Genomic DNA, 20,105 nt, shown 5'->3' on the forward strand with positions numbered 1-20,105 from the left:
CCGGCGCTAGGGGGCAGCGCCGCCCTGCCGGACACTGCGCTTGCGCCGCCGCCCCTCTGGGTCGAGACGCGCATTCGAATCCAAACACCCCGGCGCCGGGCCCCGCCCCCGCCCTCCGTCGCGCCGCGGCCTCTCATTGGGCGGTGCGCGAACGCCCCACCCGTCCGCATCCTCGCCGTGCGCAGGCGCACCGCGCTCCTGGTGACGCCACAGCCCTCCCCTCCCACCCTGCACAGCGGCAGCGCGCCCTGCCCCTGCTCCCAGAATGCAGGGGGATGGAAGTCTGCGCAATCGCTGTCGTCACGGTTTACGCGTCACGGGCAGGCGGGCCCGGGCCCCTCCGACGCCGCTGTCCCGTTAAACAGCACGATTGCCGGCGGGGCAGCTTGATGGGGCGGAGGAATGAGAGAGAGGAGGGCTCGCGCCCAGGGGCAGGGGCTGGGACTACATTCCGTAAATGATGAGTGCCGACACTGCTGTTACTGTAGAATTTGCACAAATTAGTCACATTTCGAGCCTCTGAAATCTTCACGAGCACATCAAAAACATCACTAATTAACTCTCGTAAGAGACCACTAAATAAAACCAGAAGACAACGAAGTCAGGTTCTGTTACAGGCAGTTGTGCAGAGCATTTGCACGACAAAGTAGAAACGGCATTAATTCAAGTACGTTTGCAAAGTTTTAGACCATTGTGAAGGAACCCCTCCCCCCCAGCTTCAAAACGAGGCCACAAAATAACAAAGACTCACTTCTGACTTGAATCACTTTTGAGTCAAAACTTTTAAATGGCTGTCCCAGTAACGGGAAGTGAATCATGTGAGTGCAGTTTTCAAAGGATCCACAGCAACACGCTGGAAAGAGACAGCAAGAAGCTGAAAAGGCCTTACCAAGCAGAGTCTCAAAAATAAGCCTTAAGGAGATGTCAGTCCTACAGCAGATACCTGTGAATTAAGAGATCAGTAAAACAGACTGTACTTTATTAGAAGAGGTTTATTGACTATGTCTGTTTGCTTTTGTACTACTAATATTTCAAAGCTAACAACAATGAAAGTTTCAGGGGAAGAAAGGAAATGTCAAGAAAAGATGGTTAGTCTAACCCGAGATAATTTCCAGAGCATGAGTATGCATTTTTACCCATCAGCGAGAGCACCAGATGGCGGCAGAAAGCCAGAGCTGGCGCTGGAAGATGATGCTGGCGGCAGGGTTCCCCCAAGCCTGCAGCCTCCCGGCCTGACAGGACAACTTGAGGGTCTTGCACATTTCACTGCAACATTAAAAACTAATGTTAGACTGTCACTAATGTCTTACATCTCTTTTTTTAAGACAGAGAAGATGTGAACTTTGCAGTGAGGCAGCAGATGCTTCTAAGTATATAGGGCATTGATGGGAAGCTCTCTGCCACCCAGAAGTCTGTATGTAATACTGTAGGGCTTTTCTGTTAAGCAAGATTTACAGCATTTGTGAAAGCAGAAAGCAGAGTAATTTATTACAGTACTCTACCTTCTACTGAGAAACATGAATTTACTCTTCAAAATAGTTTGGATAAAAAAAATGTATCAAAACGCCACAGTATTGAAAGACTAACAAAGCCTAGGTTAAAGGTAGAGATAGTTATGCTGTGATTACACCTGCATACTTCCCTATATTTCCATGTATCCAGACTTGACTGCTCTTGTATAGAAGACTTAAAAAAGGTAATTTTTCATTTAATGGTCTACTGAAAGCTTAAAACAAGAACCATTTTAGATGCTAAATAGACACACTGAAATCTCATACCTGAGGACTTAACTTCACTTGTTCCTCCACTTTACCTCTCCCCCCTTTTTCCTCCTTACAAAGAAGCAAGAATTTTGAGACAACAGCAATGATCAACATGAACACTGAAATAAACAGCCTCATTTGGCCTGTTAGTTACTTGAATAATTTCCGTGACTGGATTCCATATTGTATCTACCAATACTGTAAGTTACAGCCACTAGTGTTACCACCAATGCAAAACTCTAACGGGGATACCACATACATCCTCTCGGTCTGGGTCCTTGACAGCTGCCAGGCTACCCTACAATAAAACACGGTTTTCACTCTTTTGAAGTTTCAACCGCTTAGCTCATGAGCATGCTACGGAATGGACTTCTGTATGAATTACACATGGTACCTAGAGCATCAAAGGGCTTCAGGCATATATATTTTTTTTGTGCCCCACTCTGGCTCATGTCACACTGGGGAATGCAGCCGTGGCAAGGAAAGCTTGTCAGGCACGTGGCACTCCAGAGACACAGCTACCCTTTGCAGCTCACAGAACAACTAGCGAAACTTTTCAGAATAGGGTTGCACAAAAATACGGCAAATGACCTCGAATTCTTTCTATCCAGGTGACTTTGGATAATACACTGTAGTTTCCTTGCAAAATAAAAGGGACAGGTAGCAAATCTTGAGGCCAAACAAATAGTGCACAGTCATAGCCCAGGCCCCGACTACACTGACCCCAAGTACTGAAGATTGACTATGACAAGAAGTTTTTGAAGTGGTGGTTAATGTTGTCTACTTGCAGGGAAATAAGGCAGCCTCCCAGACAAAGTCTGGGAGGCAAAGTCTGATCTCCTATTACAGAAAGTCCAAGATGACACATTCTTGGAAGTACATGTTTAAGGAGAAAAACACACCACAGAAGCCTTTCTTCCTGTATTCTCCCTGGGACGCTTCCAACACAGCCAGTCTCCTGATACTTCTGATGCTATTTTGTCAATGTGCATAACTTTATCAGAATCTTCCAACATTCGGTATTTTACCTTAAGCCTCAGTTGATGAAGACCAATGATTGCATGAAGATTTCAGCTGTCTTTTGGAAAGGAGTTTTCTTCATCTCACGACTCCGAGAAGCGTAACACTAAAAAGGAAAAAAAAAAACCCAAAGAGTTTATTCAGGTTAGAATTGCTGCTGCATTAAAAATGAAGCAGTGTACACTTACCCTATTTAGGGACCAGGAGTTAGAAGTTGTGTTTACAGGAGCAAAAAGCCAAGCTCCTACCACCTGCTTCAAGAAGCTGAACAGAGACCAAACAGCGTGAAGCAGAGGAGCCGACACAGTAGTTCCCAAGTCAAAGCTGTTCTCTTCTGAGAACAGAAAACAGCTTGAGGACGTGCTGTCAGTTTTGGCGAGCACTGGTGAAGACAATGATACCATATCTAGCATTAGGATCCCAAGAAGTTCCCAAACCAGCCAGGATCCCTTATACACAGAAGAGACAGTAAAAGGGTTAGGCACGAGACTTTACCTGGAATACCAGCAATTTTGCACTCTTGGGTCTTGTTCATGATTGAAGCAGACAAGAGGTGGTTGGGGGGAAAAAAGTCCTAATTGTTCGGAGTAACCTTTCGGCTGGATCTTGTCAATGACACTTTCCTTCCTTGCTGGTGCAAGAGAGCCTGAAAGGAGGCAGTGTTAGAAAATACAAATCATAGCCTTAATGTGGCTAATTTGAAAATGTCCTTCTCCTTTTAAGTAGAGAAGTGCTAGACTCTCATTAATGCCAGCTAGTTTGGGAATTCTTAAAAGAAATCTGATCATCTATTCCTTGAAGGGAGTTTCATTGAAAAATAGATCTAGTTATGTTTTGATTTACAGGCTATGAGGATTGGATTGTAAAATTACAAGACATTACTTCCCCCCCCCCCCTTTTTTTTCCTTTTTTAAAATCTGTGAGAGTTTTCCAATAGACCTGCTAAAATATATTCCAGAAAATACTACTAGGGATTCTGCAGAACCTCCAAGGAAAAAAGAAACAGGCGAGAACATGGAGAAGAGAGCTGATAACACGTATGTGCATTTGTATCACCTGTGTACAGATTTGAGAAAGCAGAAGCTCAGAAAGGTTGATCATGATCTGAGGACAGAATTCAGACCGGAATAAATAAGGATACCACTGAATCATTCAAGTGCAACGACAGGTTTAAACAAGAAGGCACCTGACAACCAGGAGACAACTCGCCTTCAGGAGAAATATCTATGCCCTGTACGAAATATATGAAAAATAGCAATAGTAAGTGCAGTGTACATAATTGAAAGATTTAGTAAACATGTACAAAGTGATGCAGAGTTTTAAAAAGAAAGATTCAGAAGGTACTCCACTGCCAGCATGCTTACGCTAGAAGACGATATGCATCATTATTTCACATCAAGTCACCTTCTGGACCAGAACCTATACTGTATACTTGTTTTTAACCATAACTACTGAAGGGCTGGAACAACAGCTTATTTTGTTTGTAAGACAACAGAATTACAGGGAAAATTATACGACAGTAAAGCACGGTCTTTGCAGCGGGGGGGTGGGGGAGTGAATTTACATCCTTGCCTTGAATTTTTTTGAGTTTTTTACAGTCTTAAGAATAATTTCAGTTTTAGAGCTTGACACTGAAACTTAACCTTTGCTGCTGAAAGATACATGTTTAATCCTTACACAGAGAGCATTATTTTCACATATTGAGGCCGACATCATGGGTAGTCAAAGAATATGTTTAATAAAAAATAATTAAACTTCCATTTGCTCTATAGAACATCATAGAAAGTAATTCAATAAATTACAAATGACTTTTTAAGACGCTTGTTCAACTACAGAAAGCAAATTCAGACTACACAGAACACAACTGGCAAATATTGCAAATGTCCAAAAAAAAACTGGACTAAGACTTGGGTCATGAAGCCTGAAACAAGGGATAGAAATACAAGGCAATAACAGCTAAGGTTCTTTTAGTAACTACCAACACACACTTTATCATCACCTTGGATATCCTTTTAATTTTAACTTCAGTATTAGTGTAATTCTACTGAGGTTTCCTTATAACCCTTAACTTTATACAACCGTATTTGCATATAGTTTAGCTGATAGTGGGACATTTTTCCCCTTCTGGTTCAAACTGATTAAAAATAAACCCAATATATTATGTTCAAGTCTACACCAGCCTTCATTACTTGAAACTGTAATTGCCTTATTACACAGAAAGAATCACTAGAATGGTAACCAAACTCACTTGACCATCATTAGGAAAATACTTTATTTCATAAATCTGATATAAATTAGGTTTTAGCCACAAGATTTCGGATTTGTTTTGTGGGGTAAGGGTGGGAAAGTGATGGTATCGTTGACATACTCCATCAGCAACTAAGTTAATAACTGTTTGTAAAACTTTGGCTATTTCATAGATGCATCCTCGTTAAATAAAAGTGCTATATTACAAAGGGCAAAATACTAAATGTGAAATACTTTTACTTTTTTTTTTTCTCATGATGAAGAATTGCTACCCCCTTCTCTTGGCAGTTTTTAATTTTCACTATTGCTAAGACACTGCATGAAGGGCCAAAAATCAGAATACTATTTGGGAAAATACATAACCAGCACAATCCAAATGGTATTTGTGTAATTGTGTAATCACATGTAATACTGCTTCTAATGATGGGGCTAGTTATTTTGCACATAGAAACTTCTATTTCATTGGTAAAGTTCTTGATAAAAAACAACACAGTTGTTTTACTGTACAAGCAAGCAACAGAACTATATCAAAATATACAGTTTTTGTTTTTTATTTTTAAATTTATCCCTTTGTAAAGCTTTTTCAATGACTTCTACTAGTACCTGTATCTATCTTCTCTTAACACTTGCCTATTCTTGGACCGCAAACGATGTAACCAAGGTCAACTGAAGTCTTGGTCAGTTCAGAACTTCTGTAAATGTGAATCTGGGCCTCGGCTGTGTCAGAGTAATAGCAGCTTAAGAAGGAGGAATCATATCACACATCAAATATTAGACAGATTTTATATAGTAAAGGGTTCTAAGGATTTGGACTTGAACAGATGCCTTATGCCCTGTTACTGTGGTTCCTATGAATAATTTGTCTTCCTTACTATTCAAAGTGCTTTTTCTTTAGTGGGTAACTCAGCATAATATATGAAGTGATATCCCAATAATGATTTTGGGTAATATTGAATATTTAGTCAGATTTAAATCTGCAGAAAAGTTTAAACTCAAAAGGAGTTCAAAACTATCTATACTTTATTTACCATTATTAACTGGTCATTCCAGGAGGTTTTATGACATAAAACACAAATAGAAATCTACACAAACAAAGCAAACAAACGATTTTTACATGAATTATGCAGTGTTGAAAGGTCTTTTAGTGGCACTTTATGACAGTTTGCCTTTTCTGAGTCTTGGGGAAACTACTCCTCATTTTGGGACTTCTAATTCTGCGGAGGGAGCCCAAAACTTTGCAAGGTGTAAACTAAATAGATCTACATGGTGCCAAGTAGCATGAGATAAGACAGTTTTTGCTTTAATTTCCCCTTACTGCTGTCAAAGGGAACAGTTGTAGTAAGGGGGGAAAAAAAACCCCAACAGTCATATCTCAGGTAACTCAGATTTTAACATGATATACAGGATGTCTTTAGAAAACAAAACAAAACCTGAAAACAAGTAATAGAAACCAATGTAAACTTCCTAAACTAACTCAGCTGAGGTAACAGGTAGCCAGTTTAATTGGCTGATTGGGAAAAATTTATCTTCTTTTAAACACACTTGTACCTGAATTGGAAACAGCAGTGCATCACAACACTAGAGCATTTTCATGTAATTAAAGCAATGGATGGTGATGTAGATTCTACAGCTTTCATGACATTCATTAGCTGCCCAAATTATTGCTGAGTTTTGATCTGTAAATTATAAGTGTCAAGGAGGCTGTAAAACTATATTCAAATTAAATCAATAATATGCATAAAGTATTCTGTGTTCACTGCAAATATATTAAATATACAGCTCTTACTTGAGCATTATTTTCATAAAATTAACCCCCCAACAAAATTATAATGCCTTTGTTGTAATTTTACACCATTGTGTATTTGATAGTACATACAAGTTCAGAAACTTATGAACTTCAAGAAATATTACATGCAAAACGTCTCTGAAAGCAGTTTGCACTTCTAAACAAATACTGAAATGTTCGGTCAGTAAATCATTGATGCACTCAACACTGGGTTATTTACAATGAAATAATTAAAGAATAAATTCAAAATCAGTTTATAATTTAAGTGCAGAGTCTGGGGTCAGTCTTCATTGCTAGAATCTGAATCCTCAGATGAAGACGATGTACTATCAGATCCAGATGAAGCATCTGCTTTCTCTGAACCCTCATCTGTGCTGTTTTCATTGTGAGAGCTTGGCTCTGTTCCCCCTTTGTCTTCCTGATCTCTAACCCTACAATTTTCCTCCTTTTCTTCTGTGGGCTTGGCTGAGCCTGTGTCATTGCTTTCACTGTTCTGTACATCAAAAACATTAGACTGAGACAAAGCTGGGATATGAAGATTAAGGCCTGGAGTGAGAAGCATCCCTGGGTAAAGTATGTTGGACAAAAGTAATGGGTTAAGAGAGAGAGGATTGGCAGCTGCAGCAGCAGAGGATGTTGACGGAGAACTTGAAACAGAGTTTTCACCACCAGTATCCGTATTTTGGTCTTCTGTCCTTTCTTTCTTTATATCTGCCTCCTTTGAATCGCTTCCCTTTTTTTCCTCTGAAATAGATTCTGTAGACTTTGTTAGAAGTCCTCCCATGCCCAGCAAGTTTGGTAATCCAGCCATCCCTGACAGCAGCATGGGGAACATGGCAGCCACGTTCTTAGCTTCTCCTCCAGTAGTTAAGCCAGCTGGCATTCCCATTAATCCTGCTGTTACCTGCAGCGACTGCAGGTTTTGCAGGTTTTGTTGTAAGGCCTGAAGACTCGGCAGATCCACTCCCGGAAGCAATCCGTTAGCTAGCAGAGGGTTAACTGATACGCTTGCAGCAGTGGCAGCTGCTGCAGCTGCTGTTGCCTTAGCAATCTCACTTTTGGGGCGTCTTCCTCTCCGGCTTACTTCTTCCCGCACAACGGGTCCAGTGAGAATGCGGTCAAACATGCCTTCTGGAAGAAATCCCTGCAAGAGACACATTGGGTATTTTTAGTATTTTGAGAGCTTAAAGATGAAAAAGCAAAAGCAAACAAGAGTCCCAAGCGTAACAATAATGGTGTCAAAGGTTATTCTGGTATGTTAGCACAGCAGCTTGATCTCCAGACAGCTCGCTGGGATTTGTGGTGACTGTGCTATCACATCTCAAACATCTCAAGGCCCATTTCCACAGTGAGGTCTATGCAGGTATCTTCTCAGACCGTCTGCTAACTCACCCTCAGATGTGTGTTTGCAGATCAAGCCAAATATAGCTAATTATAGGAGCAATCTCAATTTACGATCTAAAACAGCATTGCTTTGCTGCATTACCACATTTCCATCATTTGACAGTTCAATTAAAAAAATTAGTTACTCGATTTGAAGTTAAATATAAATGTGTGACTGCACACAGACCAATCTCTGAGCCCTTTTTACTATTGCTAGTGTCTGTTAAACATCCTCATATTTCACCTCATCCATAAACTTAAGAATGAAATTCACAGCACTTCTCTTTAGAGCTTGTACAGTATTACTTCACCTCTAAGACCTTCTAATGAAGAAAGAATCACGATGGACACTAATACTAACCTCTTTGAAATATATTGTCTTGAAAATTCCTCTTAAAAATGGCAATCGTAAGATCAACTATTACTCACCTCCGTACTACAATAGCCTTTTTTTCCCCAGCAAATATCTCTAATTTAAAATACACCAATACAACTAGAGGAACTCAGAACTCATGCTCTGTTGTTCTGTCCTGTGGATCACTACTAAATTCTACAAGTAATTCTGCTATTACTCATACCTTGTTCACTGCAGTGTAATCCTGCTCCTAGTTACCTATTTTTCTACCAGAATGTCCCACCAGGGTACTGGAAAGACCAGCATTTAGAACTTCACAGAAAGATTAGGCTGAAGGTGTAGCGTAAATATAATACACTTCTGACAAGTCCTAGTAGGTGAGGAAACAGGCTTCACAAGAATATTGAGAAAACCATCTTCACTTCTGTTAGACACATGGAATGGAAGAGTAACTGCGTTACCCAGAAACCATTCTTTACTACACAAACACAACTTTTCAAGTTCAGCGTATGTCCTTATGTTCAAGGCAAACAGGGAATGGACTCATAACCACACACTATACTTGAACCAATGACACTTAAAAGGAAAGAGAGATCAGCTATATAAAAGTTCCCGTAATGAAAATGCGTACCTGCTGTTTTGTTGGAACTGTGGACAAAGTCCATCAAAAAAATTTCTTTTAAAATTTAACCCAGTACGAACCCCAAACAAAACAAAACCTCAAACTCACTGAATGCATCTTGCTACTAGTAAGAAGCTGGCTCAGGACTACCAGGGAACATACTCCTTTTATCACTAACTTTGTTGGTAATCCTTTCAGTAGGAATACATGGCCAATACTGAAGTTGTAGTGCAAATCTACTCCTACTTGTATTAACCTTGTTCCCTCCACTAGAATCTCAACACTAGTTTTTAGCTAAAAACAAAACCTCCTTAAAGGTGCACACTTGAAGTATATCAACTAAAAAGTGAAATAAATACTTAAAACTGTATTTATCTTCCTAACTGTAACTTTAAGAATAAGTGTTCCGTGGGCTAATACCTTTCTTAAAATCTTCAAGGCTGCATTTATGAGATGAAAAAAGTCACAGTATTACAGCACCTTCAACCAAATCTCTAATTTGGGGTTGCCAGCCACTCTCCCTCCCTTCCTCCTACTCACAGCTGTGCCAGCAAACCAGTTCAGGAAACAGAGCTAGCAGGAAAAAAAGCTAACATTGACTCACATTCCGCATTTAATATAATACCAGAAATGAAAAGCATGCCTTTTGGCATGCCTTTTTTTTTTTCCCTGTTGCCTTGTTTGTTTGTAAGATACATTTCATGTCACAGTTATCTTATTCTGCAAATACTCACAGATTGTTTTACAACTTCCCCCCATTCAGGAGCCACTCCATACTCCGGATTTTCTTTCAAGAACCTGCACAAATCCTTCAGAGGAGGAGCAAACGCACCCCCCACCTAAGAAGCAGAAGACAGAAGTCAGGAAATACTTCTCATTTCGTGAGAAAAAGGCAACATTTCGTAACTGGTTTCATTTCTGCCTTTTGTATAAAACAATACAAATAAAGTCTCATATTAAATTATCAATGAGTAGGATATAGCTTTTGACTGGTTCCTGGTGGTGTATGTGAGATACTCTTGATTTGTTCTAAATCTACTAAACTCAAGCTCACGTATTAAACTCATATTTTGCAACTTCAATGTTCAATGTTCCTAGTAAGGTTTAGTATCAGAGTTTATTTAGACATGCAGTGAATGGAAGAGCAGCCACACGAATAGAGAAAAATAGCAGTCCAAGTATTAGCAAGAAGCTTGTAACTACAATCCTGTTAAACTTTTCCTTTATGCACTAACTCAGTCCCATCCTATCATCTCAGTCTACTTCTAAAAATACTTCCATGAAGAGGCTCTATTTCTCTTGTGAAATTATTTCTTATATTTTTTCATGTGAAAAAGGCCAAGTTAAGACTGCTAGGCAGCATGTCTTAATAAAATCAGATAAGCAGGAAAGTAAGCTTTCAAATTAATCAGAAGTATTGTTCACATCCAGAAAGAAAGAAGAAATGGTAGAGGGAAGAAAGGCAAAACAATTCCAGTTTCTGCTCAACTTTATAAACTGCAACTTAAACTCACATTTCTAGGCTACTTTTGGTCTCTTCACCCCCTGCTACTAAATGTATAACTGAATTAAAAAAGAAAACAAGACAAAATAAGTTTGGTGATACAGAGAAGTTGGGGACACGTTATAAATGGGAAAACTGAGGTTAATGAAGTAACAGAACAGAGCCTCAACTATGGTGTGGAAATTTATTAAAGAAGCCATCATGAATACACAGGCTTTTACAGCAAGCGCAGATCAGATCTCTCACTCCTCGATCATCAACTTCGAAAGGATTCCTCAGGGCACGGCTTACTGTAGAGCAGCCAAGGGTCTGTTTTTCAAGAGACTAGCAACCATACAGGTTCCTCTTTAGAGCTGCTGTCTCAACGCACTGAAGAGATTAAAGACTCTCAAGCTCTGCATCACTCTTCTGTACAGATGCACAAAGCTTCTGACCTTAGTATAGAGCATAAAAAAATTGCCTGCTTTCCTTGCAACTGCTCTCTAACGAAAAGAAATGCTAGCAGTATCATAAAAGAAGATACTCCATACATTGACACAATACCTCACAGACTCACACGTGGACTGCTGCTCTGGTACTACATTGACATTCAAAGACACCATCCCCACACGTGTCCAAATTTGTTCAATAAACAACAGTAATGTTCTGCATACATTTCTTGAGTATCACCTTTTAGCCTTCCCCAAAGCCTGTTCAAATGCATTATGCCTCTCCCAAACTTTGATCACCTGTCCAAAAACTTAATTTCAACACCTGGTCTCCCATCTTCTGCTGTTGGAATTTTATACAAGAATGCCCCTTCTACTTTTGTTCCCCTGTAATACACTACTGTTTAACCTAGCAATGTGATTTGCAACGGATATATACTGGTGCACCATAAAGGTCAAATGCCAGAGATAATTGAAAAAAGAAAAAGCAAAATAATCCAGTACACAGGATTTAAGTAATTCCAGTGGGCACGTTTCTATGCATGATGCACTACCAATATAATGTCAACAGCGTGTAAGTAGTAACGAGAAGATGTACACAAAATTTGTAACTGGTGAGGAGGTTTCTACTTTGATCAGACAAACACGTATTTCAGTGGCCATGCCTCTGTATTAGTCATTGACACAAATACCATAATATATTGAGTGATCAATTCTATCTGAACATAAACCACAAGGTAAGTTTCTAACCATATCTTACATATTTGCATAGTTGCAAAACGTTTACTAGAGGATTGTTATTGACTTTCTTGCTCTGTGCCAAAACCTTAAAACAGTAACCTTTCATTTTGCACAGTATTTTAGCAAGTGTAGCATATAGAGTTCATATAGAGCATATAGGTAACTTTTTAGTTAGGGAACATCAGAATGGGAATAGTGTTATAAATACCTTTCTTGCGTTTCTTCTATTTATAAGCTGAACACGTTCTTCACCAGTCAAACTATTAACATCCAGTTTATTAGGGTTTCGACAACGGTGTCTTTTTTGTTTGGGCCTCCCATCGTGCAGCTGCATCCTCTGTTATAAAGGATTTAAAAAGCCAATTACCTTTCCCATATAACTGTTTTTAAAATGTAAGATATCTGTGCATTCTCTTGAGTCAGGCATTCACTTGACACCATCTCTGACTTCAGAAATATTTTAATAACAATACTAATTTACTAATCACAGTCATATAATAAGCAGCCAAGTAAACAGCACGAAATCCTCTCTGATGCCTCTAGCCATTGCTTTGTTTTAATAATTTTTCAGTTTTCAACAGTGCTTTAACTGTCAGGAATGTTGCTACTGTTTTGTATTGTAACATCTTTATGGAGAAGTAAGGTTGTTATTCCAGACATCATACATATGATTTTCTTACATTCTATTCAGAGTTAACAAATCCCAAATTCAGAGGTAATATGAGAACATCATACCCACACAAACATCACTACCATAGCACTGTAATGTAGGTATGAGATACATCCCTCAGCAATGTCTTTAATCCTCCTGCACATCACTACATATACTGCTTTCAGCTCCTACCATCAGCATCATGGTAATATGAGTTTTCCTACCTTAGGTAACTCTGAAGGAGTAATTCCATTAACACAGAATACAGATGCAAATATATTTTATGAGAAATGTTTTACTATTTAGCTGAAGGAAAGCTGAAAGGAATACTCACAGGAATACAGGCTCCTGAGTCTTCAACATATCCAGGATGTTCTTTAAGCCACCTTTCTAAATCTTTTCTTTTGGGTGCGTCATCACCTGCAAGCCTTGTTCCGTCTTTTAGGTTAATAACAGGGACTGGACTCTCTGCATCAAGCATGCTTTGGGACTGCGTGTAAGTGAGTGCTGGGTTTATTCCTGCAGCAACTTGACAGGAGTTAATACCTGGATTAACCTGGAGAAATGAAAAACATTTGACTAGGTTCTCCATAGAAAACAAAGTATCACAATTATTTCATGTATGATACAATGAAGACCACAGCCCTGCAGATCATTATGCACACACCCAAGGACTCAGCGAGACTACTCATGCCACAGATAGCTCCTTTAAGTCACTGTACAATCAGGTCCTGTAACAGATGTTACAGGAGAGCATGTCAGAAAGTGTTGCTAGGTCAAATATCAAGCTTTTAATAACATATTGTTAATTACAGTTCATCAAAACTAGAATCAAACTTACTTTTGAAAAATAGTTATTAATATTGTATATATCTAATATTTGGTAAAATTCTACCAGTTCTCATTTGTATAGTCATAAACTGTCAGTGAAAAACTTCAAAAAACCAAAAAACCCAAACCCAACAGTTTTGAGAAATAAAGATTTTCTTCTACGTTGAGAGCTGGTGATGCTCAGTTAACGGATTAACAGTAACTTTGACCTTATTTTTGGATACAAAAATCAAGTTTACTTACATGATTAGGCTGTTTATTTCTATTCATAAAGAGGACATCAACTCCCTCCACATTCTTCCTTCTTCCTCTTCTCTTTTTGACTGCAGGCTGACTGTCAACTATGACTCCATTGGCACAGGCTGTTAAGTGACTGGAAGTACCTAATTAATGATGCAATGAAATTTATGTCAGACACTTGAGCTGTTTGTAACAAGAAACATGTCTGAATTAAAAAAAGGAAAGAAAATTACTTGACCTAGTGCAAGTGCATACATGTAATATCTAACAGAAATTGCCTATTGTTTTATGGCTGTTTAAAACACTATTAGTATCAGTCTCTGAAAAGCCACTCTACTATGAAGGTTTCCTACTACTGCCCCCAACCCCCTCCAAATAAATCTGTACAGGAAAAGGAGAGTTGTTAAAAACTGCTGACATCACACATACACACAGAGGCAGACATCCCTAAATAAATATTTATAACAAGACCTTAATGGTATGTTGCAAAAGAACAATAAAGTACAAAATGCAAGTGAAGGGTAGCATTTTTTTAAAGGAAATGTTCTCATCCATGTATGTATGCAATCTCAATGAAATGCAGTCATTTAATCAGAAGCTGGCCTAAATCAAACACCCAATTCTAACAATTTCAAGTATTTTAATCCAAATTCTAACTGCTTACTTTATGCTCATTTTTGTCAGTGTACACCCAATATTATTTTTTATGAAAATAAGCTATAAGTTTTGGCTTATAGCCAAGAAATTGGTTCTAGGCTATTGTCCTCCACTATTTCTTTATGAGATGCAGAGAAGAATATGAAGAGTGCAAGCTGACACAGGCACGAATATGGAACTCTTCATGTTTACTTACAAACTAGCTCTGAGATAGAAACTGATTACTGTCAGTGTAGAGTGATGCACTTTATGATTACTGAAATCTTCTTCTGGGGGTGTTTATGATGTATAATGGGACCCTTCTAATAAATGAACATTACAGTAACTGACACTGCGAGAGAGTATTCATGCGTCCAAACTCACGCCTCAACTTATGTGCTCCATTTCCCTAACACACTGGAGAGAATTCCTCCAGACTGCAGTTTAGAACAAATAACATGGCAAAAATCTCTCTCCACTGCCTATACATGGAGATCAAAAGAAGAACCCAGAAGATAAGATTTAATACTAACCCTTAGGCCCTCTAACATTTTATGTACCTGATTTGGGAAGTGATTTTGGGAAGTTGACAAGACTGGTTTCTGAAGCATTCTGGAGTTCACGTAGCCGAGCCAGGTATTGCTGCTGCCCCAGTGCTCCTTCCTCACTTTCAAATGGCCTTTTCTGAGACAGTCCCTGCTTCTGAAAAGTCAATTTCAAACCACCTTCCTGTTAAATAAATGCCAGGGTTAGAAGTGTCTCTTCTGAAGCAGAAATGACTACTTCATAATCAGGATTCTCAAACACAAACAGTTACTCCAGAAGAGTTGAGGAAGAATGAAAACATTGTATTAGACCTTAAAACAAGTCTTGCTTCTCCTCCATGTAAAAACCAAATCTGAACAGAAATTGCATGGAATTGCTTCTATGAATATAAACTTGACACTGAACAGCTGTCCAGCTCCCTAATCCGGTCCTAAAGAAATGCCAAACCCAATTACAAGAGGAAATTTTCATACATTTGTATGTGCTACAAACAGGTCTCAAACTAAAGCTAAGAAAAATGTTTGAAGCTTCTAGCCTGCATTTGAACTAGGAAATTTACCTATAACCCTCTAAAAGGCCATGAAATAATGAAGTGCTTGCTGGATCGGACATGCTGAAACATTTAACAAAAAAAAAAAAAAGGAAAACAACAAATACCTGTCTTTACTAACCAGATTTCTAAGAAACGGCGTAAAACAGGCTGTCTGAGGAAGCACCAGAACGCCAAAATTTCAATTCAGAGAGAAATAACAATGATTCCTTCCAGTGGCTTATGCAAATAAAAAACACCCAAACAAAAAAACCCAAAACCCAAACACTCAATGCCCAGAAGCAGCAGACCCAAATACCCACAAACAAGTGTGTGAAGGAAGTGAGAGTAAAAGCAGGCAGCCACTTGCAGGTAAAGCATGCCGCACACCGCAATCGCAATCAGGTCCTAGGGCAATAAAAATAAACATACGTCATTGATTTTCACTGTAAACTCCTTTTCTCGTACATGCTTCTTCACCTTTGACATCTGTGGTGATTGATCATATTCTTCTTTAACACCTGCAAGAGGGGGTGTTGGTACACTGGGCTCGCTGTAATCTGCAGCTGCACCTGGGCTATCCAGAAGTTTGGTTGTGTAGAAAGATGCCACCGTATTGCTGTCATAGCTCCTTCTTGCTGAAGGCCATTTACCTTTCAACACTGTCTGACAAATACTGTCAAGTCGATTAATCATGACTCGATCCTAAATAACAGAGAAAATATTTTCGTAACAGTAATGCTTACCAACACTGTACATATTCCATCTATATATTATCCTCTAATTCTAAAAAGAAGAGATACAACAGCGTTTTTAATCACTGGGCTTGGACTTAGATTTCTGAGTTCCTGTATTTGTACCGATTCCCTATAAAAGTTTGTGAAAGCCACCTCTGTACTCAATTTCACCAGCTGTAAACAAACATGCAATCTCTCTTTATCTATACAGGGTCTGGGGCCTGAAATGCTTGAAACACCATATCTTCCCTTTAAAAATCAATGAGATAATGTAACTACCAAAGTAGTGTTTGTAGGTCTGGCTTTGACTCGTTGGTAGCAGGGTCTGAACCTGTGAGCAGCACACTGTAATGTATCTGGCAGACAGCACTTATAAAACTAAATCTACAGACTTTTATTCACATCTCTAGCTTTTGAAACCACTGTTCCATTCTTTAGACACCAAACACAGACCTGACTTCACACACCTGCAGAATACATAGATCTCGAGTCCCAGTAAACTCAGCTATGTACACGTAGACTCTGGAAACTACCAGGTTTTCTGTTAATTTCAGAGTGCAGTTGTTTGTCAAAGAAAAAATATGAACATTTAAATTACCTGTTCTGTAAGCAAACATTTTTTGCCAGGTTTAAGACACCTCCCCCACCCCGTATTTAAAAAAAGTCTGATTTTATACACTTGGAATGGAATTTTTCACTATCTGCAAAGCACCCGTGACACGAAAGTTATGCTCCCCTTCCCAAAATGAACATTCAGAAATTATGAAAAGTAGTGTTTAGGCTTAAATGCATCTTCCAGGAGCAGATGTAACAACTAAAAGCTCCTGAAGTTCAGATCCTACGTGTATTTTCCCTGTTTCATCACTGTGTCTCCTGTGCTGCCTTCCTTTTCAGACCTTCCTCAGGAAAGAAACCTATCCAAAAATATATCACAGTTAAAGTTTATGTAGTGAACAGGCATTCCAGCAATTTTTTCTTCATCTTCTTGGTTAAGCTAGTAATTAAAAGTGTAAGAAACTGCTCTGTGGTCTTCCAAGCTATGTCAGCCATAGAAATTCAGATATGACTAAGGAGCTGAAAAATATTCAGTATTTATTTCAAACAAGATTAATTTCCACTCACTTAGTGTTAGTATCGTTTCAAAGCATACTTCAGAATTTCACTAATTCACATGCGGAATCGTATGGTTAAAAGTTGTATTACACCAGTGCTTCAGCCAGCCCATACTTTAATATGACTTAGGATTTTGCAGTGTAGCTGAAGGAGTCCTACTACTACTAAACTAAATAGCAGAAACGCTTTCCTAACTGATTTCTTGTTCTGTTTCTTTTTTTTTTTTTTACATTTTTATGAGCTAGTCTAAACAATTCCTCTCACAGACTTAAGATCATCCAAATACCCGACAAATTATCTCATCTTCATCTTAAATATGCTTCCTTTAAAGTTTTGTTTCCTATGTGAACATTCTCTTTTACACATACAGCTATACAACTGATGTATAAAATGCTTTGTCGTATTTTTACTGTATTTTACCATTAACAAAATTATGTTTTTTTCCAGAATCTCCCCATAACTCAGTGGTATGGTTTTAACATATTTAATTGAATGCTAATGTCACAGCCCACCTTCCCCTACAACTTTGGTTTTCCAAGTAGTATTTCTAAACTTGCCTTTGGCCAGTAGGATGCAGCCAACATGTAGCCACCTTGTAGGATATAACTGGAATTTGGTGTCCCGTTGTTCATCTGGAAACTGTCTTGCGTCTCATCTTGTGTTGTACTCAGAGAGGCTACACTCTCTTCATCATAGGCTTTTATATGCGGGGTTCCTTCTGCTAAATAAAACCACTAATATCATTTGATGTCGTAAAGAAGTTAAATGCTCATTGTTAAGTCGTTCAGGTGAACAAAACACACAGAACAATGTTCGGAGACAGCAAAGTTAAACTGAGAAATTAATCTGTTAGGTTTTTCAGGATGACTGCTGATCCTTTTCTAGGCACGTAAATTCCACACATATTCCTGTTAATATTTCAAGAGCTTAACAAGTCAAACATTTAGCTATTTGAAAACAAACATGCTTCAGAGTAACCTGAGACAGCCTCTACTTATTTTAACATATTTCCTTTGTAAGCTGTAATCCCACTGCCTAACTTGATCCTCCTCTTCCCCCCCCCCCCCCCCCCATTACCATTCGTTATCACACAGAGAAGTCTTTGCATACTCTGAGTTTCAATGGGGCAAGAGTAGAGGTCACTTCATAGCATCAAAATAAATAATTAAATAATCATTGGTTGGTTTATTAAAAATTTTAAATCATTTCACTGATCAGAGGATTTTGCTTCTACTTTGAAGCTTTCAAAAGTGTCTCTGTGTTATTTGGTCCTATGCTCCATAATCACCTCAGTCTTTTCTAAGCAGGTACATATTTTTAAGTGTTTGAAAAATTTCAGTGCAAGCACACTGAGGTTTTACACACTGAGTGCAAACACAAGTTTACAAGAAAAAGCAGCTTACATTAATCTATAGCTTGGATAGAAGGAAGCTGGAAGATCTCATGAAAGCACAATGTGGGAAACTACAAAGACAGGTGAGCAAGAGTGGAAAAACGAAGAGGGAAACCAAAAGAATCTCTACATTTAGGAAGAAAAAGAAACAGTAGTAGGGAATACACACACACAACAGACTTCCAGAAGACACTAGCCATTCAACTCTCCTCCCACACCTGAACCACATGCACAGTAAGCTTGCTCAGGGTATCAGTCAACAAATCCCAAGTACCTCATCTAAGGCAATGATATGAAGCAAAGAAAATGCTGTATCCCTGAAATTCTTCCAACTCACTTGAAGTATCAAGCAAATTATTTAAGCTCACTTTTGAGGGATTTAATATCCTTTTTTAGACATTTTTTCCATTAAGACAAAACTTGTTCAGTTTAAGAGTTATACTGCAGAAATAAGACTACACACATACCACGTTTTTGTGCCTCCTCTTCATCACTATCACTCTCTTCAGATGATGATGATGATGACGACGATGATGACGAGGATGAGGAGGAGGAGGATGAAGATGCAGAAGAACAAGATGAAGATGATGAAGAGCTAGAGCCTGATCGAGAGTGTGAACAAGATGAGGAAGACGACGAAGATGAAGATGATGACCTGGAAGAACAGGATGATCTATCTGAGTCAGAGTCTGAGTCAGAGCTAGAGTCAGAACTCCTTTTGCTGACTCTCTGTTTTTTGGAAGCTGGGTTTGGAGTTAGAGGCTCTGTCCTTGCTGCCACCATGCGCCTGTCTGTTTCAGTCTTCATGCTAGCTTTGTGGTCTGTGTTTTGTATTGGTGTGCCATTTTTTGGACTCAAGGGTTCAGATTTCATTATTGTCTGTGTCTCCTCTGTAGACATAGACTCCTCTTCAGAAGACTGAGGGTCCTCCTTCAGATTTTCATTTTTAGCTTTTGTGTCCTCTAAAGCATTCACTTTAGCATCTGACAATCTTGACTGAGGTGTAAGAGGAGAAGCAGATAACGCCATCTGATACTGATGCAAGAGTGGAGTAGAAGTCCTTGAGAGCGCCACTTTATTTTGATTATAATTCCGCTGGGCAGACATAAATGAGAGTTCAGGATCACGAAGAATATGATAATCTGTCCTGCTAACTCCATGTTTAGCAGCTCCAAGAAGTAAGTCCCTGTCATGTGTCCCGCACTCCCACCAGACAGGTAAGTCTGGGTTTGGCTGGCACAGTTTTAGTCGTTCAAACAACTGTGGGTGTCTAAGAGCCTGTTCTCGCACTTTCCTTAGGAGTTCAATGCGATACAAAGTCCGAGAAGCACGCTCCTCTGTAATCGGTTGGATAAAAATGTTTGGGTCTACGAGTTCTGTATTAAAACAAAACAAAGATGAGAATCTGGCAAAAAAAAGGACCCACCGCAAATCAATACTAGAAGTAGATGGCTTTAATTAGTTAATGTATGTCTCCCCATTATAAACTCTCAATTTTACACTTAACTTGTTTCCTTATTTTCTTCTCCCCCATTTTTACTTTGGAACACATGAAAGAAAAACCTTTTCAAACTAAGCA

General features: G+C 39.0%; 1 protein-coding gene across 5 annotated transcripts in view; it reads right to left on the minus strand.

Moving 5' to 3' along the window:
• Positions 1 to 7,096: 7,096 nt before the first annotated feature.
• CHD9 (chromodomain helicase DNA binding protein 9) overlaps positions 7,097 to 20,105 on the minus strand; it is a gene marked incomplete at both ends in the record, with an annotated part of 78,583 nt that continues 65,574 nt past the window's right edge. For 2 of the 5 annotated variants that reach the window (XM_082005824.1, XM_082005827.1), the window contains 9 exons: positions 7,097 to 7,960; positions 9,911 to 10,015; positions 12,058 to 12,186; positions 12,836 to 13,057; positions 13,576 to 13,715; positions 14,769 to 14,937; positions 15,716 to 15,988; positions 17,691 to 17,854; positions 18,994 to 19,902. In XM_082005824.1, the coding sequence (XP_081861950.1) occupies positions 7,097 to 7,960; positions 9,911 to 10,015; positions 12,058 to 12,186; positions 12,836 to 13,057; positions 13,576 to 13,715; positions 14,769 to 14,937; positions 15,716 to 15,988; positions 17,691 to 17,854; positions 18,994 to 19,902 (2,975 nt within the window). The remainder of the gene's footprint in view (positions 7,961 to 9,910; positions 10,016 to 12,057; positions 12,187 to 12,835; positions 13,058 to 13,575; positions 13,716 to 14,768; positions 14,938 to 15,715; positions 15,989 to 17,690; positions 17,855 to 18,993; positions 19,903 to 20,105) is intronic. The other 3 variants (XM_082005826.1, XM_082005825.1, XM_082005828.1) reach the window with 3 other exon arrangements.

This window comes from Phaethon aethereus (genome assembly GCF_964289735.1).
Source record: "Phaethon aethereus genome assembly, chromosome: 13".
In the NCBI taxonomy this organism is placed as follows: Eukaryota; Metazoa; Chordata; class Aves; order Phaethontiformes; family Phaethontidae; genus Phaethon; species Phaethon aethereus.